The following is a 27,176-nucleotide window of genomic DNA, read 5'->3' on the forward strand; positions in this document are numbered from 1 at the left end:
TCCTGTTAGGAAGCAGTTATAGAAGGAAACTTCCTTAATCTGATAAAGGGTACTTTCAAAAGGCCTAATGCTGAAATGTTGATAGTGTTCATTCTAAATCAGGGACAAGAGAAGGATTGTCGCTATCACCACTCCTATTCAGTATTGTACCAGAGGGACTAACCAGTGTAAGAAGCCGGAGTTTTTCACTCTCACCACTTTGATGTTTGCAACCAGGGTATCATTTCTGTAGGAGACAGTCCTATGCATTGCAGAAGGTTTTTCAGCATCATGGGCCTCTTCTCAGTAAATGACAGTAGCATCGTATCTCCTTAATTGTAACAACCCAAAATGACTCTTTACATCAGCAAATATACTCTGGAAGTAAGATTATCTTTTTTGTCTGAGAACCAAGAAAAATCAATGCTTTAAAAAAAGAAAATGAAACCGTTATTAGTTGTAGAAGATTGATTGCATATAATATCCTAAAGGACAAAATGAGGGGGAAACTTGAATTTCAACCCTTACATCATACCATAATCGAAAATTTGTAAGACCTAGTGTACATAAACTTAGTGTTAAATTAGACTATAAATCTTGCAGAAGAAATCATTGTTATTGAGTTAGGCAAAGATTTTTTAAATGGGCATAAAAATACCCAAACTATAAAAGAAAACAAGAAAAAAATAGACAAATTTTGTTTTATCAAAATTGAAAACTTTCATGCTTCCAAACACATAATAAAATAAAAATGTAAGCTAAAGACTTGGAGAAGACTGTTCTACATATATATCTGTCAAGGAATTGTATTTGGAAAATATAAAGAACCCTTCAAAGTTGATAATTTTTTAAAACTCAATATTAAGGAAAAGGAAGCTAGTTTAAAAATGGACAAAAGATTTGAAGGAATACTTCACAAATGAAAATATGCAAGTGGCCAAAAAGCACAGAAAATATCCCCCTTATTATTAATCTCCAGGGAAAAGCAATTTAAAATGAAAATTAGATCCTACTTATTCCTTGTTGGGTGCCTTTCTTAACCATATCATGGGTCAGTCTACATGTGCATCAGTTGAAACTTTCAAATGCTGCTGGTGGGCAGGCAGAATGGAAGATTCTTTGGTAAATAATTTGGCAGCAACTCATAATAACATACCATGATATCAATCTACCATAACATCCAGCAGTTCCACTCCTAGGTGGTCACCCAAAAGAAAGACTAATACACAAATGATTATAACCACTTTTTGATAGCCCTAAACTGAATAAACTCAAATGCTTATTGACAAATAAAAGGAAAAAAAATTATGGCCTATTTACTGCTATGGGGTACACTGGAATACAGCACATTGTTGAAAAGGACCAACATGGATGATCCTCAAAAGGATTAAGTTAAAGAAGCTAGAAGTAAATGTTATGTGCTATATGATCTAATTATATTAAAATTCCAGACAAGACCACACTAGAGTGACAATAAGCAGATCTAGAGGCTAGAGTTGAGGTGAGGGGAGCGGAGGAGATTTTCTGCAAAGGGGAAGGAGAAATATTGGGGGATGATAAAGATGCTTTATATCATGGTCATGTGGTACTGTATTTGTTGTTGTTGTTGTTCTAATTAGTTTCACATGATAATAGAATGCATTTTGACACATCGTACATAAAGGGAGTATAACCTCTCATTCTTTTGGTTGTACATGACATAGAGTTACACAGGTTGTGTAATCGTATATGCACATAGGGTAATAATGTCCGATTCATTCTACTGTCTTTCCTACCCCCAGAGCCCCTCCCCTCCCTTCACTCCCCTTTGTCTAATCCAAAGTACCTCTGTTCTTCCCTAGCTACCACCCACTTATTGTGAATTAGCATCCGTTTGTCAGAGAAAACATTTGGCCTTTGGTTGTTTGGGATTGGCTTATTTCACTAAGCACAATATTCTCCAGCTCCATTCAGTTACTGGCAAATCCATAATTTCATTCTTCCTCAAGGCTGAATAATATTCCATTGTGTATATATGCCACATTTTCTTTATCCATTTATTTGTGGAAAGGGCACCTAGATTGGTTCCATAGTTTAGCTACTGTGAACTGAGCTGCTATAAACATTGATGTGGCTGCATCACTGTAGTATGATGATTTTAAGTCCTTTGGGTAAACTGAGGAGTGGGATAATTGGTCAAATGGGGTTATGTAGTTTTACAGCATTGTATCTATGTGTCAAAATTCATTGATTTGTGACATAGAATTATAAAATTTTTAAAAGTATACCCCAATAATATTTAAAAAGAAGGGAAAAATCTTTTTATGTTGGTATGGAAAGTGTTCCAAGACATATTGATAAATGATAAATACACACTGAATAAAATATACATAGTGTGAGGTGAGCACAGTAGTAGACACCCATAGTCCTATTGACTCGGGAGGCTGATGCAGAAGGATCACAAGTTGAGGGCAGCTCCAGAACTTAGGAACTTAGTGAGATTCTGTCTAAAAAATAAAAAATAAAAAGGCTTGGGGACATAGCACAGTGGTAAAGCTCCTGTGGGTTCAATCTCTAGTACCAGGAAAAAAAGAAAATAAAAAGAGCATTATATGCCACCTTTGGTGGGCACATTATTATAATTATATACTATCATGTGTAAACATTTTCCTACCACATCTCTTTTAAAATAGTCTCTTTTCTCAGTGTTAGTCTTCCTGTCACTGTGAAAAAAATACTTAGAGAATCAATTTATGAAGAAGAAACATTTATTTTGGCTCATAGTTTCGGAGGTTTCAGTGCATGGTTGGTTGGTCCATTGTCTTGGACTGGTGGTGAGGCAGAGGCAGCTGCTCATCTCACAGCATCTGGGAAGCAGAGAGAGAGGCACAGAGGGTGAGGTTCAGATGTCTCCTTCCAGGGCAGGGCACACCCCTGGTGATCTAACTTTCCCACAAGACCCCGCCTCCTACAGGTTGTACTCATCCCAATGGCATTGCTGGAGACCAAGCCTTTAACACATTGGCTTGGGGGCACTTCAGATCTAAAAGATAACACTCAGAATCTCCTTCCCAATCTTGTTTTCTCCTCTCCATGCTCGCCCCATTGTCCTTCAGTCAGATTGCCTTGGTACCCTCTCTTCCAGGCTTGCTAAGCTTCATGCTAGCTGACTTCACCTGGAAGGCACTATCTGCTCCCCTCACGATTTCTTTTTCTTTTGATTTCCACTCTCTGACTCTTCAGTTCCAAGAGAAGTCCCGTCTAATCACACTTCTGCATGATGCTTTTCCACGGTGCTTCCATAGCTTGCAAGATTGTCTCTAACTCCAGCATGTGTTACAAAGGCCTGCAGAAGCAGCTGCAAACCTGGCTTTGTAGTTTCACTCTGCTCTTCCTCAAGGTTATGTACCTTAGCACCTTGATAGTTTGCAAATGTGATCTATTTAGGTTTTTTCTACTACTATTTCCATTCTTTTATTCCCCTGGAAGCTATTGTGTAAATATGATGAACTAGATCAAACATAGAATCTTATGTGAAAATTCATTTTTTTACTCTTCTTCAGAGGTATCATACTATTTGAAAATATTTTGCCTTTATAAAAATTGGTAAGTGATTATTATTTTCTGAAGACACAAACATTCCACAGTGAAATAAAGAAAGCATAAAAATTTCCCTGATGCCTGGGAGTGGTGGTGTGCACCTGTAATCCCAGTGACTCAGGAGGCAGAGACAGGAGGATTGCAAAATTGAGGCCAGACTCAGCAACTTATCAAGGCCCTAAGCAACTTAGTGAGACCTTGTCTCAAAAAAATAAAAATATAGCTCAGAGGTACAGCACAAATAGGTTCAATCTCTAGGGAAAAATAAAAATTGCCCTAATGATCTCCACTCACAGATGCATCCCTATGTATAGTTACCTGTGATTGAATGTTCTAACTACACACAAACAGGATTTTTCTGTAATGTACTTCTCTTTCCTAATTTTTTTCACTCACTGGTTTGTCACACACATCTTCCCGTGACAACAGAAAAATAGGTATGTATTTTTTTTATTTTTTGTACCAGGGATTGAACCCTGGGTGCTTAAAAACTGAGTCTTATCCCCAGCCCTTTTTATTTTTTAGTTTGAGACAGGTTCCTGCTAAACTGCTTAGGGCCTTACTAAGTTGCTGAACCTGACTTTAAATTTGTGATCCTCCTGCCTCAGTCTCCCCAACTGCTGGGATTACAGGTAAGTGCCACCATGCCCAGTGGTTTGTATTGTTTTTAATGGCTGAATAATATTCTGTTTTATATATCAATTTGTTAGCTATCTTCCTGTGCATACACACATGCTATGATTAAGATACAGAGTGCCCCCCACAAAGCTCCTATGTTAATGCAGAAATAGTCAGGGGTGAAATGATTAGATTATAAGGGTTCTAACCTAATTTGAATTGGTTTACTGGGTGGTATAGGCACATGGTGTGTGGCTGGAGGAATTAGGTCTCCAGGGTGGGTTTGGGGATTATATCTTGTCTCCCCAGCTCCTTCCTCCTTTGCTTTTCTTTCTGACATAAGCTGAACAGCCTTCCTCCAACATGCCCTTCTGCCCTTCTACCACGATGCTCTGTGTGATCTTAAGCCCAAAGTTGTCTGACCATGGACTGAACCTCTGAAACCATGAGCTCAGAGAATAAAGTTTTCCTCCTCTAAGTTGTTCTGGTCAGGTATTTTGGTCACAGTGACGCAAAGCTGACTAACATAACATTTAAGTCATTTCCAGTTGTGTGCGTTATTGTAAATAATGTCATATGAGTATTCCACTGTGCTTTGAAAACATCTTGACAAATGTCTGTGATCACTTGGATGGTAATTATTTGTGTGACTGTCTTTCCCACCAGACAATTATTCACACCCTCAGGGAGAAAAATCATTATTTCTCTTAAAATATGCCCTACCCTGAGGAGCTCCAGTAGGAGTTTAATATATATTGTTGAAAGAAAGAAGGAATAAATGAAAGGATGGTCATACAATTGGGTACACATGTACCCAATATTATCACATATATCTTCAGTTTTTACTCAACTTCTAATTGGCCTATAGTTTGATATCTCTTAAGCATTATTCAATATCCTACTCATTCCTAATTTCTCTTTACAGATATCATTACCACTGACTTAAATTCAATATGTAACTTTAATAACTAGGATATAAACCAATCATGGCTCCCTCATAGATTTTGGTGGTTTCTGGAAAAGAATTTTATGAATTGCATAGAAAAAAATATAAATGTAAGTATTGATACTTTTTGCCCAACCTTAAGCAGAAATGAGTTACTAAGACTGAAATTGTTAATTACAAGGGGAAAGAAAAAACCATGGTACATGTGTTGCATACTATTTACAGATGTTATCTATTAGAGGTTCTCTGGAGTACCATTTGCTGCTACAACTGAATAATCCCACAAGTTTTAACTCACCAATATGACTGCAGAATCATCTTAAATCACAGAGGGAAAAAGAGGAAAACCAACTAGAACTGGCTGAAATGCTGCTTATGTCTTTGTTAGAAGTCACAGTTTCCCTCCACTTGTTTCTTCAGGATGCTAAAACAGCTTGCTAGGTTTTGTGGTGTGTTACAGTTTAGCATATTATCAATGTGGCTCCCCAAAAAGGGAAGAAACTCATTGTCGGTGTCTGTGTGAGAGCTTGCATTTGGCTTACTGACTAATGCACTGCTTTGTGTTGGGTATATCAAGCAATGGAAGCCAACTGGCCTGGACAATGAGAACGTTCAGTTGATATCACAAATTTACAAGAGCTTAAGTTAGGTTTTTTTTTTTAAATTTCTTCTTACTAGGCTAGGAGCAATTAGTATTGTTATGCAATATGTTTCAAATGGTATATTTCAAAAAGCACAAAGAGAGTGGTATGGAATTATAGAACTGAAAATAGACTACTGGTTGGGTGCAAAATCATCAAGCCTCCTTATTACCAAACAAGCATGTTATTGAATGCCAATACCGTTTTCTTTGGAAGGAGTAGAAGTGACTGTAAGCAAATGACTCAGCAGGAAAGGTGACCTTTATTTAATTTCACTTGTGCTCAGTTAACTAATTTTGTATCTTCCCTACCCAACATGCTTATTTATAACTACCCAACATGCTTATTTATAAAGTTTCAGGTAGTGAATTGTTAGTCTTGCATGAAGAACACCAAATCTACTATAGGTTGAATATTTGTATTCTCTCAAACTTCATATGTTCAAGTTCTAAACTCCTAGTAAAGGGGGTATTAGTGTCTTGGGGAGGTGAGTAGGTCATGGGGGTTGGAGCCATCATGAATGGGATTAGTGCCCTTATAAAATAAATCCTGGAGACCTCCTTTATTCCTTTTGCCATGTGAGGACACTGCCATATAGGAAGCTGGAAGTGGTCTTTCACCAGACACCAAGTCTGTTGGCACCTTAGTGATGGATTTAGCAGGCCCCAGAACTGTTGTTTAAAAAACCACCTGTAAATTTCTGTTGTTTATAGACAATATAGTCTACGGTGTTTTGTTATAGCAACCTGGACAGCTGAAGATAAAATTCAATGCTGAATTTCTTCAGAAACTCATCTAACTAATCTCAGGTAGAAAAAAGATGGTAGAGCTGAAATTTGAATCCTGGAAATGTGGCTCTAAAAATTGTTCCTTAATCCACTATGCCAAACTCTGACTGATTTTAGGCAAATGTAATCTGTAATAATGTCAAAATTATTTTTCTGAAGCACAGTCTTTGGCATGTCTTTCTCATAAAAATCCACCATCAATTCCTTTTTCTTGAAGTAGTGGTTCTCAACTGTTCTTTTCTAGAACCTACATGTCAAATATTAATCTTATTACAAATCACTTTTTCACTATTTTATTTCCAATCCAGAAAGCACATCTGAATATTTTCTGTTAAAGGTAGTATTATTATCATTGGGATGATTTTAAACTTGATCTTATATTCATATGTTAGATTAGAGTTTAACAGGATATAACAGAATCGTGATTGCAATGGGCTAGCAAAACAGTGTTTTATTGTTCTCAGACATTCAGATATATTGAAGAAGCCAGTGAAGGTATGTGTAGATGCTTAAGGAACTTATTAAGAACACTGGTTCTTTCTTCCTTTATGCTCACCATGCTTAGCATATGACTTTGATTCTCAAGCTGGCTTCCTCACCAGGAAACATTACATTTATGAGCAAGACAGGAAGAAGAAGAAAAGCAAAAGACCAAAAAAACAAAAAACAAAAAAACCCACAAAAAAACAAGTAGGCATTTGTCTGGTGAAACCATCTTTTTCATTACTTTCCAGAAAGATTCACCCCCTGCTACCATTTATATCTCTTTGACCACAGCTGTGTTGCTGGCTCTGCCTACCTACCAGAGGAGCTGTGAAACTGAATATTTCAATCTGGGAAAATTCCTGTCCTTGCAAAATCAGAGATCTGGGAGTTAGGAAAAAGGGGATGAAGGCTGGTGGACAGGCGATGGGCAGTTTGTGCTGTGTATATTATCATAAGCAAGCATTTGCACCTCCACTCTTCATGAATGATTTTGTAATAAGCCCCATTAGTGGTCACAGGACACTAGTGACATGCTGACTCCATTGTTGAGGATGTCTGACCCCAGGAAAAGTCCCAATCCCTAAACAAAATATATAAGGAGGGATGTTGCCAGTTTGACAGCAGCCGGCTTTTCCAAATTCCTCTTCCATGACCTTTAGCCCTTTGCATCAGCCACACATGATCCTCTTCCTTTATGACTGCAATGTCCTTCCCCGCTTTAGGTTTTTTTGCCTGAGTCTTTTTCTCTGCTGAGAAGATCCTTTTCACCTTCCTTATCTGAAAGATGATACTTATTCTGCAAGCCCCAGTCCAAATATCATCACATCTCTTGAAACGTCCCTACCTTTCTCACTTAGGTCTATTTTGGGTGCTTTATGTATGCCTCCGTTAGCTGGCTTGTCATTATTTAGTTGCATATTTGTCACTGCTGACAAATGGTATGGCCTCTTAGAGAATAAGGACCGTAATTTATTCAACTTTTTTTTACCCATTGCCTCCTGCAGTTCCTGGAATATGTTCAAGACACCTGCTTAAGGAAAAACATAACTGAATATTGTCTCTAACATATAGATGACCTACAAGGAGGTAAAGCAAACTGTTTTCACTGTAGTCAGTAAAGATGCACTGAAGTACACCCCGTAAATCTAGACCTCAGCGTGGGTGTTGACAGAAATATGGAAGAGCAGATTGTCTTTTTTGGTCTTAGTTGGTGACAATATTAGTGTAATTCAGTAATTTAAATTTGTTTCTTTGTATTTTATCTGTTCTTTAACTTCCTTTCTGAAGAGTTAGCTGGCTTTGTCTTTGAACACATTTGAGAACAGTTTGTACCCTCAAACAACTATTGTTGAACAGTCGAAAAGACCAATTCAACTCAAAATGATTTAAACCATAGGAAAAGAAATAGTAGTTTATTAACTTTCAGGTTGTTCTTGGTTATGATTTTTATACTTGTCAAATGCTTGGTAATTTTCATTAGAGTGAGTTTAGGGGCAAATAGGAGTTAGGTAAGGATCAAAAAGAAAGGAGAAAGAAAAACCCACAGAATTGGATAAGGGGTTATAGTATATGTGGTTAATTCCTGATATTATGCTCTTCTTCTGGCCTGCTTTCCCTGAGGCAGGACAGACATCACTAGTCAATCCAAATACCTTTTTTACTCAAGCCCAAACATGGCTTCAGACTACATCTCAATGCTATGATGCTCCAGTTGTCTACTATCAACTAAATCAGAAAGATAAGCTGTATGAATGCAACCTTCATAAAGTCTATTCAGATCAATTCATTCCCTGTGAGTGGGCAGAGAATTTTCCTGACTCCCTTTGCAAAGTGAAGAAAGCATTATAACCTCCAAGTTTGAATTTGCAAATCTCTCTGAATGATTGAGTTCAGAATCTTAGAGTCACAGAGTTCCCAACACACCACTTCTGTATTTGACTTCTATTTCAGCTAGGGAATGAGAGGCATCATCCTTCACACAGACTTTATAATTAAGGAGGGAAGACGCTAACAAATGCCAAATGCCGGATGATGACTAATAATAAACTGAGCACTTTATATTTACATCTTTTTGTTTTTCTAACAACCACATGAGGCCATTATTATTGTCCCCATTTTACAGATGAGGAAATAGCCTCAGAGAAATTAAGTCATTTGTTTAAAATCTCACAGCTGGTAAGTGATGAAGATAAGATTCAATCTCAGATTTGTGACATCCTGAATCATGCTAATGGACTCTGGAGAGTTAATTGGTTTAAAATCTGTTTTTGGCTTCTTTTCCTACCACTAAGTGCTTCTGCTTTTGATAGCACCCCTGAGCTTTAACTTCATATTCCCTTGAGTCTTGGACACCATGGAGGCAAATGAAAAATAGATAAATGTAGATCAGATATATCCTAGAAATGATCGACCTTCATGCCCATGAGGTGTGATTCTAGCCCTTGGGAGAGTATCTTGATGGAAACGAAAAGCTTGTTTAGGTTTAATTTTCTTGTATCTCCTTTTTGGCAGGACATCGTGCCTATCAGGTGATCACTGCTCGAGTCCACCCAGGAGAGAGCAATGCCAGCTGGGTGATGAAGGGGACCTTGGAGTTCCTGGTCAGCAGTGACCCTGTGGCAAGGCTTTTGAGGGAAAACTTCATTTTCAAAATCATCCCTATGCTCAATCCCGACGGTGTCATCAATGGCAAGTATGTCACAACACGTCACATCATCATCCCACCCAAGAAGTGCGTTGGCACTCTGAAAAGAAGGAAGTCTCTCTCCTGAGCTTCTGTTATCTATACAAGTCACAGTGTATTCCCCATACACATTTTATGTTGGTTTCATGCTTTCTTTGAATAGAATCATAGGTGATGAATACCAGAGGAGATGATCTAGTGTGACACTCTTCTTTTAGAATGGAGGACTGTGGTGTCCAGGGTGATCAGTTGACTTATCCAAGTCCCACGGTGAGTTAATAGCAAATTTAGGGCTTATCTGTGATTTCTTCGCAGAGAAGACGAATGCTGATATTTTTCTTATCAATGTTTAATGCAAAGAAACCTTTATTCTCAATTTTAAGATGATAAGGAACTATGAGCAGAACATCCAAGAATCATGGGATAGCATCAAAAGACCAAATATAGGAATTATTGGGTTTTAAATACAACTAAAATAAGAGTATCACTTTTGCTTCATGGAATGTTGGTGGCAAAAGAGAGGATTGGAGTCTCTCTTCCACCTACCCAGCCTCTACATGTCTTTGGAATAATGGGAGAGTTGATTGCTTGTTGATGAGGTCTGTGGCACAGGGTCGGCACTCTCACAGTGTGTGAGCTCAGGTCCAGCTGAGGTCCCCAAGTCACATGACCAGTGAGCAGGGTCAACATTCACAAGCATTCATCTCAAACTCTGTGGACAAAGAATGAGGCCCCTTTATGTGGTAATAAATGGTTCTTCATTATAAAAATGGATATTAAATTCTATGGAAAAACAAAAATACAAGACCAATAAGAAATATTGAAAGAATGAATAATTTCAGAAGCTACAAAGGAAAATGTATTTATAATTTAAAAGTAGTAAAGTAGGAACAAGATAAATTTAGAAAACTTAGAAAACAGAAATACTAAAGTGCTGAAAGTGAAGAGATAAGAATTATATACAAATAGTAAAAAGAAAACAAAAACTTCAAAGAGACAAAATGATTTTCGTAAGAATCATTTTAAAAAGATTAAATGGTTAATTTCTTTAAGTAAGAAAATTTGGTGTTAAACACTTTAGAATAGAATATATTCCAAAGGATAACACAAAATGAAGATAAGCCATTTTAAAAGGTCAAAAATACAAAGATGATGAAATATAAGAGGAACAGCATAAATTCCAAATGATGAAATATGTTAAATCATGCCACAGGCAGACAAATCAAAGCTACAGGCTAGAAAATTTATAGTAGGCAAAAGAAACAGGAGAAAGGGGAAAAAAAAGTGATGGGGGAGGAAGGAGTGAATAAAAGAAAAGAAGGAAGGAAAGAAGGAAGGGGAAGTGAGGTTTGCACCTGTTTCTAACAGACATGGTCCTTCTAGCTTAGCAGTTCCCAGATGTCAATTGTGTGTGTGCGCATGTGCACATGTGCATCTTTGTATATTGTTTGAAGGTAGGGCCATGGTCCAGAGAGCAGGGTCTCTCCTCTTTCTCTATAGTTACTGGTTGGCATTCAAGCGTGTGTAAGGACTGAAAGACCAAGATGCATCAATCTGTCTCCAAGGAATATCAGCCATTCACCAAGGAGCATCAGTTGGGCCTCTGGCAGTAATTAGACTTCTAGGACCTCAGGCTGGATGTAGCCCTAAAGTAGGGTTCTCTCGTGGTCACACACAACACATCTGGCTCCTGCTGTGTTCCTTTAGTTCTGGAGAACAGCTCTGGGACATCAATGAATGGTTCTTTCCTGCCTGATCAGCCAAGGGTTTTACTAATGAGCTTTGTCAGTCTCGGTGGGTGAACAGCTAAGCAATGCATCTTTGGGACATGATATTGTTTTGATGATTTCTCATCCAAGTTGGCTGTTTGCTGAGGTCTCCCCTTCCATTGAATTGCCAGGGGTCCAGAAAAGAATGGAAAGAGCCCTGGACCTGGAGTTGGAACTTTAATTTGGAAATCTGGCTCTTTCCTTGACCTACTCAGTTTTCTCCTCTGAGGGAAAAGGAAGATAATGTGCTCTCTGTTGACCTTTCTGGAAAATGGTCTCATAAGCCCAAGGCAATATTCAAACTCAGAGCTTTAGTATTGAAGTTTCTGCCATTTCAGATGCTCACACCTCCAAATCAAGGGCTTGCTCCAAGCTTTGGGCTTAAAGTTAATGTGGTCTTGGTCTCTGAATATCTTCTTGGCTGGAACTCACATTATTTCCAGCTCACAGCTGGTTGCTTTGTGCTTCCAAATGGCAGGCCAGCTTCTTTTCAATGACACTAGCATTCATCATCATTACTATTATTTATTATGACTCAAATTACCCTTTTCATTTGTATAGCATCTTTCATCATGGAACTCAAGGCACTTTGTACATCTTTGGATTATGCACACATTTATGGCTAAAAGGGACTTGGAAATCACAGTCTTATTCCACTGGTAGGAAAATCTACAGGTCATAGCACATCATTATCAGAAGACTTGAGACTGCCATGGATGCATGATGTCTTACAATAAAAGGGCTTAAACGTCTCAGCTCCTGCGACCTATTTTGAACATGCCTAACATATGGTTTATGTAACTTCCACTTAACTATCAGTGGTTGACAGTCCATTGTACATAATAAGGTTGATTTGCATTTTTACTGTGTTCTGATCTTTGCCTGTGAGCTTCACCCATTTTAGATAATCATTTGGACCACGCCATGGAAAAAAATCAAATTCCCCTTGTACACATCTGAATTTCTCCATATAAAGTCCTCTCCAAGCTTGATACAGTTCACCTAAAAATTGTTTATTGGATATTTTTGTCAACTTACTGATTTTTATGTGGACATGTATAAGTGGGCTTCTTAAGATGGAAGAACTGCCCTGTGTGTCACCTGATCAGCGAAGAGACAACCTTTGAACAAACATTTGAGAATCTACACGTGAACTTGGCAATTAATCTACTAGCCTGTGCTTTTGTTTTACAAGTAATTATGGGTCTCCATGGAGCTTGCAAGAACACGTAAAAATAGACTTGTTTCCTTTTGTGGTGATGGTGATAGAGCCTCTGAGGATGGCTGGGGGGTTTTGATAATAGCGGTCAGCGAGACAAAGCCAGGATTTTCTTGTAAAAAAAGAAAATATAGTGGGTCTTGTGAAGCCAAGGATCTCTTAGCAACACATGTCTGAACAGAAAAACAAAATAAAAAGATAGATGGTTATGTTAAGTTTCAAAAGAAATGATTTACTCTCTTGCTGGCCTAATGGTTTGTACTGAATTGGGCTAAATTCTGTATAAGTCAGGAGAACCAATGCAGTGGCTCTCTGACTCTTATTCCCAAGGTAGAGTAAAATAGAACATGGAGCCAACAAATCATGTAAGAACAGAAATGATATTGGTGGCTTGATTAGAGTAGGAAGTGAGGAGCGGGGAGGAGATTTTTAAGCTGCACAAAAAGTAGACATAATGTGTAAGTGGGAGCAGGGTGAAGGAAAGGAAGAAATTGAGCATGATTCCTGTTTTTAAATTTTTGGTTATTGGGTGGTAGCAGCGAGATAATTTTTATGAAGTCAACACACAGCCTAACATTTTATTCACAGGAGAATCAGAGTATGCTCATTCTTAGAGTATATTCTGCAAACTTGATTATCTTCTTCCAAACCACTGTGAGACAGATGAAACAAAAATAAAGAGCAAAAGAGTACTATAAATAAATGCACCAAGGTGCTAAGAAGTAAGAGCTGAATGCACTAGAGGAAACAAATCAAACTATAAAAGTCGGGTGAAAAAATCTGGACCATTTTAGCAATTTGGGGTCACTTAAAGTGCCAACAGCCCTTTACTACACTGTGAGTTCTTAAGGTTTTATCTTTCTACAAGGAGAGAACTCACAGGCTTTATCTAAAAATATATATACTCAGAATCTTTTGGGGTCCAAGAAATACCTAATTATTTTACATGTATTGTCATATTTAATTGACATTACAACTCAGTATATATGGGTCTTTTATGCAGCTTCTAGATAAGAAAACTTGGTTACACAGGGATTAAGTCTTGGGTTCAGTTTAAACATTTGGGGTTATAGAGCCAGGACTAGAACTCATGTTTATCCTAATTTTCTTTGCTCTAGAGAGTTAAGAAAATTAGAATATAATAATCTTTAAAACATTCTATCAGCTGTTCCCAACACGGTGATTTAGTTAGCTTTTTCACTGCTGTAACTAGAGACCGGACAAGAGCAATTTTAGTGGAGGGAAAGTTTACTGGGGGGCTCACGGTTTCAGAGGTTTCAGTCCACAGACAGCTAGCTCCATTCCTCCGGGTTCAGGGTGAGGCAGAACATCAGAGCGGAAGAGTGTGGTGGAGGAAAGTGGCTCATTTGATGGTCTTAAAGCAGAGAGAAACTAAGCTAAGCTCACCAAATATATACCCCTAACACATGTCCCTGTGACCCACCTCTAGCCACACCCTTCTTGCCTTCAGTTACCACTCAGTTAATCCCTGTCAGGGGATTAATTTACTGATTGAGTTAAGACTCTCATAACCCAATCACTTCACCACTAAGCCTTCTTGCATTGTCCCCCATGTGAGCTTTTGGGGGATACCTAATATCTAAGCCATAACACTTGGATAAATATACAAATATAATCTCAGCCCCATCAGCAGAAAGACTCTGAAATTAGACTTTTTGTCAAAGACCGACATATCCAGGGTTCCCAAATAAAGCCAAGGCACAGTGTTCCCTGGTTTCCTGCCATTTTGTCCCAGTATGAATGAATTGGTTCATCCCAGGTCCCATTCTTGGAAATTAAATTCCCAGCTTGGCTTGGCCCTCGACTCTCTATCTGGTCCTACTGGCTCTCTGTTAGAGAATACACACTTTCCCGTTATTATCAGTTTTTTTATTGTAAACAGCAGCCAGGCTGAATTTGAACATTTATTGCTACTGGGCTTCTCCTCTGTTGAACATTCTGTAGTGTATTTTCACTGAACTCTTTAGGATAATAGAGGGCTTAGATTACCCTGTTCGTGCACTTCACCTCTAAGCTGGGCCATGTCTCTTCCTTCCCATTTTGACCTCAGTTCTATTTTAATGTATTTAAAGTCTCCTCAATATAATAACATGCAATGGGGGTTCTTAGACTTTTGGATTTCACAGATTAGTTGCATTTAAATAAACACAGGACTGACTAATATGTATATCATTTTCCTTTCATTTGAACAATGTAAAAATGGAATACACTCTCTGAGCTGGTGAGAAATTCAACCTCAGTTCTTGTTTGCTCTCTCTCCTCATCTGGATGGGAACATGTAAGTGACCCAGGAAATATGATGCTGGAGCTATAGATCATGATAGCAACCCTATTTGCTATTGTACTATGATGCATGGCGCCTGTGCCCATGAGGACTCCTCTGTGGGTAGGAACACTGGGTTGTCATTGAGTAGGTTGGTTACTCCCATTGTTAGTCATCCTGAGCAGGGAACAAAAAAGAAGAAGAAAAAAAGAATCTTTAAGGGAAAGTGGTTTCTCCTAAAATTTAAATCAAAAGGACTCTGGTCCACCAGAGGGTCACCGTATATTATAGAGGAAAGATAACATGTGTCGTGTAGAAGAGGCCAGAAGAGACTGTCCCTTAACTGGCCACTTGAGGGTGAGAACAGCTATACTGATAATCAGATTTAAATTTTCTTTGAGTATCTATCTTTTGTTACATCATTTACTCTTCAGTTAAGTGTTAATAAGCCTTTCAGCCTTGTTTCAGCTACACTATTGAGATTTAAAGAATCGTCTATGCCCAAGATTGGTGAAGGGGAAAAGTGGCAGTGATACTTAGTGAAATTCCTAAGAGAACATTGAATAATAAGTACAATGGTTAATATGTTCTGAGAGTTGTGCTCAGCAAAATTGGCACATTAAAAGATTATAAAAGGCTTTAATATTTCCTAATAATAAAAAATGATATATTCAGGATACTAGGTGTTTCAAAAGATGAGAATTAACACAGAAATGGGTTCATACAGGCGGTAGAAGTCTGAGAGTTCAAAAAGGGGATGTTAATGTAACCAAGAGATTAAGAACTGCAGAGGTAGCTACACCCTATAAGGATGGAGGAAACAAAGGGCAGAGGTGGAGTTACTATAAGTGAGGCTCCTGAGAGGCTGATTCTAGGAGTCTGGTGTTTGGAACTCTGAGAAGGGGGCCTGACCTGCTGGGGCTTCAGTGGGTGAGGGTTACAACCTGGAGGATGAAGAAGTCAGTGGCCTGTATGCAAATGGCAGGGGGATGGTTTGGTGACGCCTGCTGCTAGTATCTTTGAGGGCATGCAGCAGTGTTGTTGCTTACAAAGCAAGGGTTCCAAGAACCATTTGCCTGCAGCTGTTCCAGCCATGTGTTAACTGTGAACGGAAAACAGAAAGGGTGTTCTTTTCTCCCTCCTCCTCCCTTCCTATCTTTCCCTAGTGCCTCTTATTGGCAGAACTGACTAGGAAGGCAACTGGAAAGGGAGTCTGAGCACTGTGACTTGCTGATTTTGACAACAGGTGAAAATAAGCTCAAGATGTCTGTTTAGCAAGTGCCGGCAGGCATGACATGCACTAGCATCGGGCTTAGCACTGTGAACATGTGACTTTGTTTTCATGAAACAAGATGACTTTATTGTTTCCAGCAGAAAAAAAGATATATCCTTACTTTAGAAAATTCAATATATATAGAAAAAAAGAAAATCATTTAAAAGTACTCAAATTCAGGAGTGCTACATTGCATAATTCCAAGGGACACTGTTCAGCTGACAACCTATTTTAATTGCACAGTTCTAAAATTTTGTAACATGGAGTCATTTCCTGAATCTTAGAGAAAAACACAGTTAGCAGGTTGGAGAAGATTCTTTAACCATTTATACATTGACAGCTTCAGATATATCAGCTATTTCTTCACATATCATTATTTACCCGTACCTATCATGGCTTCCAAAAGATAAAACATTGTGGCATAATTAATGAACTAACATCTTCCTATTAAAGAATACACATGATAGCAGTTTTGAAAATAGCAATTTGATAGTATTGATGGGTCACAATTAATTTAAACAATAGGCAGAGGAATATTATTGCTATAAATTTCTCTGCACATTTCCTTGAGATAAATCTTCAAATATAGTCAGATGAATCAAATGTTAAGCATATTTTGTATTTGAGACATTATTGCCTGATATCTGTCATTAGAAAATTCACAAATTTCCATTCCTACTAATGGATGATGATGCTGGTGCCCAAGTCCTTGTAAACACTGCACTTCATCTACCTTTTGATTTTTTTGTCAATCTAATAGGATAAACATAACTTTGACTTTTTATGTTCATGTCTTCTAATTACTACAGCTATCTGAAAAGTTAAAATATTTTACTCCCATTTTGCAAAAAAAAAAAAATCATGCACACAAAAACACTGAAAACAATATTGCATATATAATACGTTTCAGAGTCAGGAATTAAACTTGAGTTTGTCTGGTTACAAAGCTTGTGATCTTTCCACTATGCTATACAGCTTTACTGTGTGAAAACTTCTAGGACCCTCCACTAAATGTCCTGTAAATGTTTCCAGCATAATATGAGAAGTAAAAAGTGCCTAGTATCTGTTAAGTCTAATTCTAATGCATCCACTTTATTTTACATCTCCTGAAATTCACTCTCAGATAAGGTCATTCTAGGCCAAGGTAAGAACTTGAAAGGGCTTTGAGCAATATCTATTAGAAATGAATATGTAGTCATTTTGCTATATATTCAGTTAAATATTAGTATGTAAGCATTGTTACTACAACTAAAATAATGTTTTAATACAAGTTAAATTGGAGGAGATTTGGGTCCCACCCTTTTAAGGTAAAATTTTTGTTGAGCTTATGGGAATCAAAATTATTTAGCAATCTCCATTCCCTCCTTCCCCTTGTCAATCTTCATCTTGAAATAACTACTACAGACTCATCAGTGGGCCTGATTTCATGTCTTCTGTAGACTAAGGTTTAATAAGCTTGGGGTCTGTATATCCTTCCAAACTGGGAGGATTTAATCTCTTAGAACTCTTGGATATTGTGAGGGAGGAATTTCCTCTTTCATAGGTTTTAGTCCATATTTGGCTTCTGAAACATATTTCATGTGTGCTTGTGACAATGAATTCTGCAGTTCCCAAAAGCAAGGGCAGAAGACCCATGTTCCTTTGCAGGAAGGAGAAGGAGGTACACAGGAAAGGCAGGAGAGAAAGCTGTCTGGTGGTAAGCCTCCCAGGAGGTGTCTCTCTGCCTCTGTGCCTATCTCTCTCTCTCTCTTTCTCTGTCTCTCTCTCGGTCTCTCTCTCTTTTTTTCCTAACTCAGCAAAAAACTGTGTCCCCCTCTATAATCACAAGCTGAAGCACTTACAAGGGAGCATTCTACATGTTCTTTGTCATCTGGGAAGATGAGCAAATGGGTCCATACTTTCTGTAGAAATAATTCTGATAGTGTTGATGACAGGACATGAGAGCAGCACTCTCATTTGAAGGTTCAGCTCCACATGTCTTTCAGAGAGATTCCAGGGCAATCCAAAGCTCCTGCTGCTGCATCCCTCTATGGGATTGTTTGCTACACAAAGACTACTCTGAAAGCTTAATGTGTTCTGGTCCTCTGTTCCTTCAGCAAAGATCTCAACTGCTCTTCCTGGGACAAAGGAGCTGAAACTTGTAATCATGTATTGTTTCATTTAGATCGTTTTTCTTACTTTGTACTATTTGGAACAGAGCAGAGTTATCAGTGAATGGAAATTTTTTGCTTAATTTGTGTTTAAGGAAAAATTAATAGTGTTGGACATGAAGCACATGTCAAATAGATGAAAGTGAATGAAAATGTCTGTCTGGATTCTAATTCTACCCTGTTTTTGTGTCTCTGTTTTGGACTCTGAGGGGGAGGTGGGTAAAGAGTATCCAATTTCTTTCTCTTTGCTTTACTTTAATTGTATTCAAGAATGGAGAAAGAATGTCATTCTGATGGAGTTGGAGAAACTATAATTTTTTTCCATCTACCTCCTGCCTTCAATAGAAAATTGTGGGGATGGAAGTCTTAGTCTGTTTTTAATTCTAAGAAATGTTCCTGGACAAAAAAAAAAAAAAAATGGAGACCACTTATAGGAATATTGCATTCTCTCAGCTTTTGATTACAACTTTTTAAAATGCAAGACACATTTAAATTTAAAAAAATAATGCAGATGTAACTGCTTTCTGCCTTAAATTCTTTCTTTGCAAATGTTTGTCAATAATTCTCAAGTCATGGTCTGGAGGGAATTAACAGGACATTTGTGACAGGTGGAAAGAGATAGACCCATAAAGAATATGGTCTTTGCTGCAGTTGTCCAAATCTCTGTACATAAGCCTTAGGGACAGTATTGACTCTGAACAATTGAGGGTCCTGGTTCTAGAGAGAAATGTGACATATTCAGTCTTGCTGATGAACTTGTTCATGGAGATAAAAATGGAAATTATTTGCTCTGGGAACTCTAAAGGTCCTGCTGCTAAATCATTAGCATAGTGCTAAATGATGCCTGGTGCTGGGGCTGGGTTCTGGGAGTGCATTCCCAAGGGCTTCCTCACTTACACCCCATTCCCACCATTGCTTGCCCACAGAGAAGGCATCAGGAGCTGGAGGACTCTATTTGCCTTTCTCAGACATTGCAATTTCAAATAAATATTACTATTTATTATTCCCAAATTTAGGGTTATTAATTTTATCAGCATAAACCTAATTTATGCCATCACAAACAGCAATAATAAATGCTGCCAAATGCTAATACCCAGCTCTTGCCAACTGTGCCTGTAGTTGATGGGTCTCCCCCCTTCACTTCCTAGAAGCATTAAATTAAAAATGATTCAATGTTGCAGAATCATTGATCAATTTGGGGCTGAGGCTCTTGGGGAAATGCGTTTGTTTTGTTAAATGCTTTGCTCTTTCACTAGCTGCGTAACTTCTGATTCAGATGACTACATTCCAGTATTTCTTGTTTTCTTTCTCTCCCCCAGTCCTCCTAGAGGAGGGAGAAATGGGGACAGGGATGTAGAGGTGGAGGGAAGCATGTGAACCTCTGTCCTTTCTCAGTTGTCCCTGTAGACATCTGTCTTCTTAGAGTGCCCACTCCTAATACTTTCTTTCAACATACGCTTAGAAATCTTGGTAAAGCAAACTCCTGAGTGCAATATAGATTAATTCTTTCTCAATTCCCATCACATCTACTGTGTATTTAGTGATGTATGTTACATGGTTTCCTAAAATACATGGGAATCTATGACTGGAAAATGGGAAGCCCAGCCCCGACAGTCCCTGACCAAACTAAGGAAGCTTTTTTCTATTGTATCTTAATCTCAGGGGTACTCTGTTTCTGTGAAAGAAGAGGCAGAGCCCATCCTTTTGTTATCTGAGCCATAATAATGTCTCATTGCCTTCTCAAGGGAAGCAATTTTTACTTTTTCTTCCTTTCTCCTGACTCTGGCCTTTTTCTCTCTGTGATGCAGGTGACAGTGGTGTTGTACAAGGAATTCTGACCAGGTTATCAGAGGATCCTGATGTAGGTCAATATTGGCTTCTTTCCAGCTGCATGACTTTAGACAATTTACTTAGCCTCTCTACTCCTATTTTTTCAAATTATTTAAGGCAGGGTCATAAGTCCTAACCACTGTACCTTGTCTGATTAGCTTCATGATCAAATAGCATAGTACTTCAAAAATGATAAGGCACTATACAAGGTCACCGGTCCTCTTAGTGTGTTCGGGTGCCTGAATTTCATGGTAGGCCATCAAAGCTCTTCTCATTGGCCAGTCCACGGTGACTTAGTGATCTTTTTTCTTGCTTTTCATATCTCAGTTTCTCAAGGAGATCTAGGCTAGGCAATGGCAGTAGGATAGAAATTCTTCAGAAAGAGGGGGAGAGATCAAAGGAGATATAGATTGATAGGTATCTAAACTTTTGATTGCCCTGGTGATTTTAATACCATAAAGTAGCTATAGAACTGAATAAATTGTTTCAAAAATACAGCAGTAGAGAAAGCTTAAATCTGGGGAGTTCAGTTCATACCCTTTTCCTTCTTCATGCTTACTCTTCATGTTTAGATTTAATTGGCCCCTTGAAATTGACTAGAAACCTATCTTCTTGTCTTAAAAGATAGCCTTTATTCAGCCACCTCCATTAAGGCATCTCCAAGAGCTTTCAGGGAATCTGTAATGAGCAGTGTGCCTTTGGTCAGTGGAATTTGTCTTCCCCAGCAGGGAGTCTGTCTCTCAAGTGTACCCAGGTGGTAGGACTGCAGAAGCCCAGGTTCTAGAAAAGTGCACCCCATCAGGAGCCAGAGGAACTGCACCTCCAAGACCAGTTTTGGGGAATTGTCTCAGAGCCTTCCACTCTCTAGTTCTGGGTCCTTCTGAGCAGCAGCCAGAGTTTATAAACAGGAAAGCCAGAGGTAGCACATAAACTTTTATAATGCAGATCATCCTCCTTGCCCTGACTTCCAGGTTGCCTTTCCCTTGGTTATATATCTTTCTGAACCACCTAGTCCTTTTGAATTATTAGGCTTATTCCTTCATTGCCCTGCTTCCTCCTTGCAAATATGCTCCCATACATCTTTACACCACGGGAAACACTTTCTTTTCTATTTACAGCTTCTCCCTGCTCCCCGCCCTTCCCCCTGGCCCAATAATGGCCAAGGAGATAAATAAAAAACATAACTCTTTTGTGCTATTATTTTTTGTTACTCTGCACAGTAATATATATAATAACAAGGAAACAAATCTTATTACTAAAGTAATTACAATAAATTTTAAAAAAACTGAGAATGGAGCTTAAAGAAGGGGACACATCAGGGGAGTGATTATAACAGGATGTTTAAAATTTAATTTACTAGCGCCAGTCTCTGCTGGTTGGTTGATGCCCTGCTTAGGAGATTGTGTCTAATTAGAGAGTGGTTGTTATTGCACGTTGAGGACACTTACCCCTAGCTGACTTATGTATTGGATCTTTAAAGGGGAAAATTGACCTAAGGAATCCCTTGAGAAATCTTATTGTCTGCAACCCTATATAGGGAAGAGCAACATTTAGCATGTTAAGTTGGCTCATCATCAAAGCTTGGGAACTGCAAAGAATTACTTGGCATCCTTCCCTCTGTCCATAGATAAAGTTTCCTTTAACTGGGCTATGCAGATTTGCATTCACCCCATCATCTGTGGATCTCTTAATAGAGGTCACTGTGCATCCTTCAGTAAAATATGCTAATGCTGATCAATCTTGAGAGTTAAAATGCTTTTCCAGATAGCAATCCAGTTCTATCCAAAAGCAATTTTTGTCCATTTGTTTTTGTAAGGCCTGCAGTGGAAGTGAATAGCAATTATTTTTCTTCATTAATTAATACTATTATCCCATGCACAATTGTCATCTTTCTAAGTCTTTTTGGCATTTGAGTTCTTATTTTTCTTCTTGAACTTACATCACCTATGGCCACTGTTCTATCCTGAGACACTGTATTTTAACTGTAGTATAATTGTTACTGTGTAGCTCTCTTAATCCTCTCCAAATTTCCCTTGAATGTGGAAGAAAGACAAGCCATGGCATAATACTTTTACTTGGCCTCTTGGCATTATTCTTCAACATCATCAGTGCAAAACTAAACGTATTTATAAATTCAATATGTGGCCTTGTGCTCTTCTAAGTACTCTCAATCATGTACACATTTAAAATTTTAGACAACTATACAGTGTAGACATAGATCCTGTAAAAGTTTCTCCCCAATTACACCATCACTACCATCTGTGCTATCTTTCACAACCATCATCAATCACAAAATAAATAGCACATAATAATTGAGCATTTAACATGTACTTTATAATGCTAAATACATATTATCTTTAATCCTTACAACAATCCTCCATGGTATTTATATTATCCTGACACTAATGAAAAAACTAATATTTTAAGAACAAGCTAAGTGTCCAGGAACACATAGAACACAGATCATACTTGGGTGAAGAGAGAGAGAGAGGGGGGGGGAGGGAGGGAGGGAGGGAGAGAGGGAGAGAAAGAGGGAGAGGCAGGCTGAAGAAGGTATAGTAGACTCCACAATTATTAGAGCTGAATTTAGAAACCAGACCTGAAAATTAGCCTGCTAAATGGCTATTACATATAAGGATAGCATATTTACAAACTCTGTAAATATTATATAGACTCCTATTATAATATTATGATATTTGGGCCTGAAAAACAATAAGTTCTTCATTAAGACCAAGTATGCAAGCAGTTCTACATTGAAATGGATAAAATGTCAAAAACCCTTAGCCTGCCCAAGGTGGCTTCTCAGAGGTAGTCAGATGTGGAGGGAGGTTTTGAAAGGGGAGGCAGAAGACCCTTGGAAGAAGAGCAAAGTTGACTCAAAGCCAGAATTTCTCATGTTGGTTTTGAAGGACACTAAAAGATTGATACTAATAGAATTCACATAAGAGGGCACTGTGGTTGGAAAAGCTCAGAAGGTTTTGTATAAGCAGACTTTTAAAAGTTGTAGCCCTTGTCAGTGCTATTGAAATATTAAGATATATGGAGACTCTCTAAGATGGGCTAAATATGTGGCACTTTCTGAACTTATTTGAACAGGGTCACATTCGTAGATGTACAATTAGGACATCAACAGGAATATTAGTGGTTCCTGAATTTGGGAAATGTTGCTCTAGGATTTGAACTGAGATGCAGATATAGAATAAAATATATTTATATGGCATATCAGCCCAGTGGCTGAGAACAGAAAGGATCTAACTGGAAGCATATCCTTTGGGTATGTCACTCAATACCTGTGTAGCTTTGGACCAAAAACTAGCCATAGGTTGGGTTATTTGAAAAATGAACTCTGAGATGATTTGTTGAATTGTATTCTTAGGAGTAACACTTGTGAGGAAATGAGGGAAACTGGTAGAGGGTATGTTGAATTGTGATGCAGTTATTATCACAGAGGCCTTAGATGATCGTGATGGTCCATAGGGACCTCTGCAAATGAGATGTATTATCCATGCTGTGAATTAAGGCAAGTGTACTGAGTCTTTCTTTCTTTTTCTTTTTTTTTTTTAACCTCCCACCAGCGAACAGTCCTTGAATGTTGTCTGCCTTGGGCTAGGAAGATTCCTCAGTTGATGGTATTTCCTATTGTATGTACTCAGTCATGAGCCCCAGCAGCCAACAGCAGCTGAGGAATGAGTTTTTAGTTCTCGCAGGGTACTCTGAAGGACACACTGTGTTTCAGTTTGCTCATCTATAAAATGGGGACAATAGTAATATCTTCTTTGTAGGATCACAATAAGTTAAAACAAATTACTGTTATGTAGGGATTCTGACCATAGAAATATACAGGGAAGCATTCCTCTTGTGAGCAAACTCCCAGGGGGTAACAGGCACCCTGTTTCCCATCCTCAGAATGCCTTGCAGTTTCTGCTAGGAAATAGTAAGATAACTAATACATGTGAACATCTGGATGCTATGGTAATGCCCTGCGTGAGAATGCTCTGTGCTAGAGTCTTATCAGCCTCAACCTTGATCTCAGGTTCACAGCTCCTGGGAATAAAGGAACTCTCTTGTTAGACAGCCACAATGTTTTACTGAGCCTAAACCTGTCCACATAACAATAACTTTATATAATATGCTTTCTTGAGAGCTACACAAACCTCCCAACATTGCACACTTCAACTTAGTAATATTGAGAAATAAGCTGTGTAATGTTGCTAAGTCTATCACCTGCCTAGTAATACAATGAACAATGTGTACTAATGATAACAATGACTTAAAGTAACTTATAGTAAATTTATTTTATAAATAAAGCTGGAAGTTTGGTCATTCTGCCATCTTTTCTGCCTCTGCATCTTGTCTCTGTGTCTCCTTTTATTTTTCTTACAATTGTACAGTGTGTCTTATATTTCATAGTGCTCTATAATTGTTAAAGTAATTAAGATAAAAATATAAATATTTACACTAGTTACTTATCATGGAATTCAGAGATTTAGTTAGGACAATTAAAACTGAAATAATAAAGAAGATATGATCTTTATTCCCAGTGAATTAAAAATAATTTTAGGACGTCATCATCATATCTTCACATTGGTAGAACTCTTTACAACCTTTACTTAGTTTTGGATGAAAAAGCTGTTACTACATTTTCTGATGTTTTCTCTCCCTAATACTGTAAATCTCTGTGTTAAGAGTAGTCTACTCCTTCAGAGGTACCCCTCAAGCAGCCTATTTAGTAAAATGAAACAAAAGAAAAAACAAACAAGCAAAAATCCAAGGAAAATTCAGCCTAGGCCAAGATGTAAGTTGAATAGAGACTACAGATATTGACAAGTTCCTATGAACATTATTGTGATTTTAACATGATCTAAAGGACACTCTAGTTTTGGAAGAGATAAGCGATGCTAATATGATGTCAGAAGATTTGATGTTAGCATAACTCAGATCAGTGTTTTCCCCATAAGTGCAATGTTAAGTAAAAATGCCCAAATCTTGGGCTATACTTTCCAATGTCAGGACAAAAGCATTCCAATGTTAGTGAGTCCTGATTAGGCTGGGCCTCTGTCCAGAAAGAGAATACAGCACATTAATGCCCATCATTTGTGGTAGTAACTCTAGAAACTCAGACAGCAAGACTCCCTTCAACAGTAATCAAGGCCATCAAAGTCTATCTGATCTAATGTGGGAAAGACTTTTTTAAAAAATATAATTCAATATCTGCCTATTAATCTAGTCATCTTGACACTGAGTTACTGGGTATTCTCATTCTGTGGATTAGGCCACTGAGAGACCTAGTCATAATGCATATATTGCATTGCATAGCCTCCAAAAAACAACTTATTCTCCTTTGGTAGGTCATTTAAAGGTATCAAATGAATAGCATAAAAGAAATTGTATATCCAGGTGTATTCAGAAACATCTGGTTCAATTCAGTCTTTCATTTTACAGAAAAGAAGTAGGCCTAGAGATCAATGCTACTAATAAAAGATAAACTAGTTTTCCAAACTGGATAACAGCAAGTCAAAAGACCATTGACTCTTTCATTTTACTGATTCTAAGGATGCAGTTTCTCTTGGATAACAATCATATTCCTATTATTCGAAAATGAAAGTGAGTGTGTGAGTAATAGGTGAATATATTTTTGTGACTTGATCATATAACCATGGAATCTCGGGGAACTTGGCATCTAATCCAATTTGTTCCCATCCTGTACCTAAATTTTCTTTATGGCATTCATGCCACGCAGCCAACAGCCTGTGCTATAGGATGTCCATGGTCCGTGGACTTACTTCTTCTCATAAGAACTTATTCCATATTGATAGTTCTAATAGAAAGTCATCTCTTGAACCACATTAAACTATCTCTCCTCAAAGCTTAAAGCCTTGGTGCCTTGTAGAATTAGTTGAATCACTCTTCTTTTAACTTCAACATAATTTAAGACTGCCCTTGTGTCACCCCCAGGGAGATTTCTTTTTCTCCAGTGTAAGCATCTGAAGTTCCTTCAACTACTTGTAGTGTGTTCTTGTATTCTTCCACTATGAATTGTTTCACTCATTTGTTCAGTAAGAGACATTGGTAAACAGAGGTTATAATAGTAAACACAGCAAGATGTTTATAGTATAAAGGTTGCTGAGGGCCATTGCCAAGTAGGAATGACGCATCGAAATTTCCTTGCCAGCGTACCCCATGTTAAATGGATTTGCCTTGGAATTTCGCTGTTGACATTGCATGTTAGGTGACCTTGCTCAAGGACCAGGGCGCATCTGGGTTTAGAGCTGATCAGGTTTGAGGAAGTATCCCGGTCCTTGGGTTTAGGGCGTTCCGGTTTAAGACAAGTTTAAGGCGTTCCCGGTTTAAGACAATATGGGTTTTAGGGAAGTTGGAGGTTGAAGATTATTGCTGCTGGAAATAGGGCGTTCCTGCTGCCTGAGCTCCCGTTGAGTTCTCCTGAGATTCAAAAAGTATTGGAGAAAAAAGCCTCGTGGAGTAGGTGAATTGGGCGGCAGCAGAACTGGGATTTCCCCTGAACGTGTGTAGAGGCCGGTGTGAGTTCGGGAATAAAGAATTGCTGTTTGAATCTACAAAGCTGTGAGTGGCTCGTGATCTTGTGCCCAGCCAAGACTGCGGCAAGAGGTGGAAACAGACAACAGAAAACAGTACAAGGCATGGTTAGAAGTGATCTGATAGCTGTTAGCTGTTGAGATGCCTAGAGAAAGAATGCTTAAGTTTGTCCTCAGGTCCAGGATGACTTTCTGTGGCATAAAAATTGAGAGTGGAAGGAAGTGTTAGCCAGTGGCTCTGTGTGTGTGTGTGTGTGTGTGTGTGTGTGTGTGTGTGTGTGTGTGTGTAGGGGAATAGCAATAGAAGTAGGGAAGTGAGCTTTCTGCAGAAGAAACCTGAATTCTCAGGAGGCTAGAAATACCTATTTCTCTATTAT

General features: G+C 38.3%; 1 protein-coding gene across 6 annotated transcripts in view; it reads left to right on the forward strand.

Moving 5' to 3' along the window:
- The window catches only part of AGBL1 (AGBL carboxypeptidase 1), a 798,986-nt gene that overhangs the window by 293,669 nt on the left and 478,141 nt on the right, over window positions 1-27,176 (forward strand). For all 6 annotated transcript variants that reach the window (XM_081290638.1, XM_081290637.1, XM_081290639.1 and 3 more), the window contains exon 18: window positions 9,549-9,729. In XM_081290638.1, the coding sequence (XP_081146764.1) occupies window positions 9,549-9,729 (181 nt within the window). The remainder of the gene's footprint in view (window positions 1-9,548; window positions 9,730-27,176) is intronic.

Source organism: Spermophilus citellus, assembly GCF_964194105.1.
Source record: "Spermophilus citellus genome assembly, chromosome: 4".
Classification (NCBI taxonomy): Eukaryota; Metazoa; Chordata; class Mammalia; order Rodentia; family Sciuridae; genus Spermophilus; species Spermophilus citellus.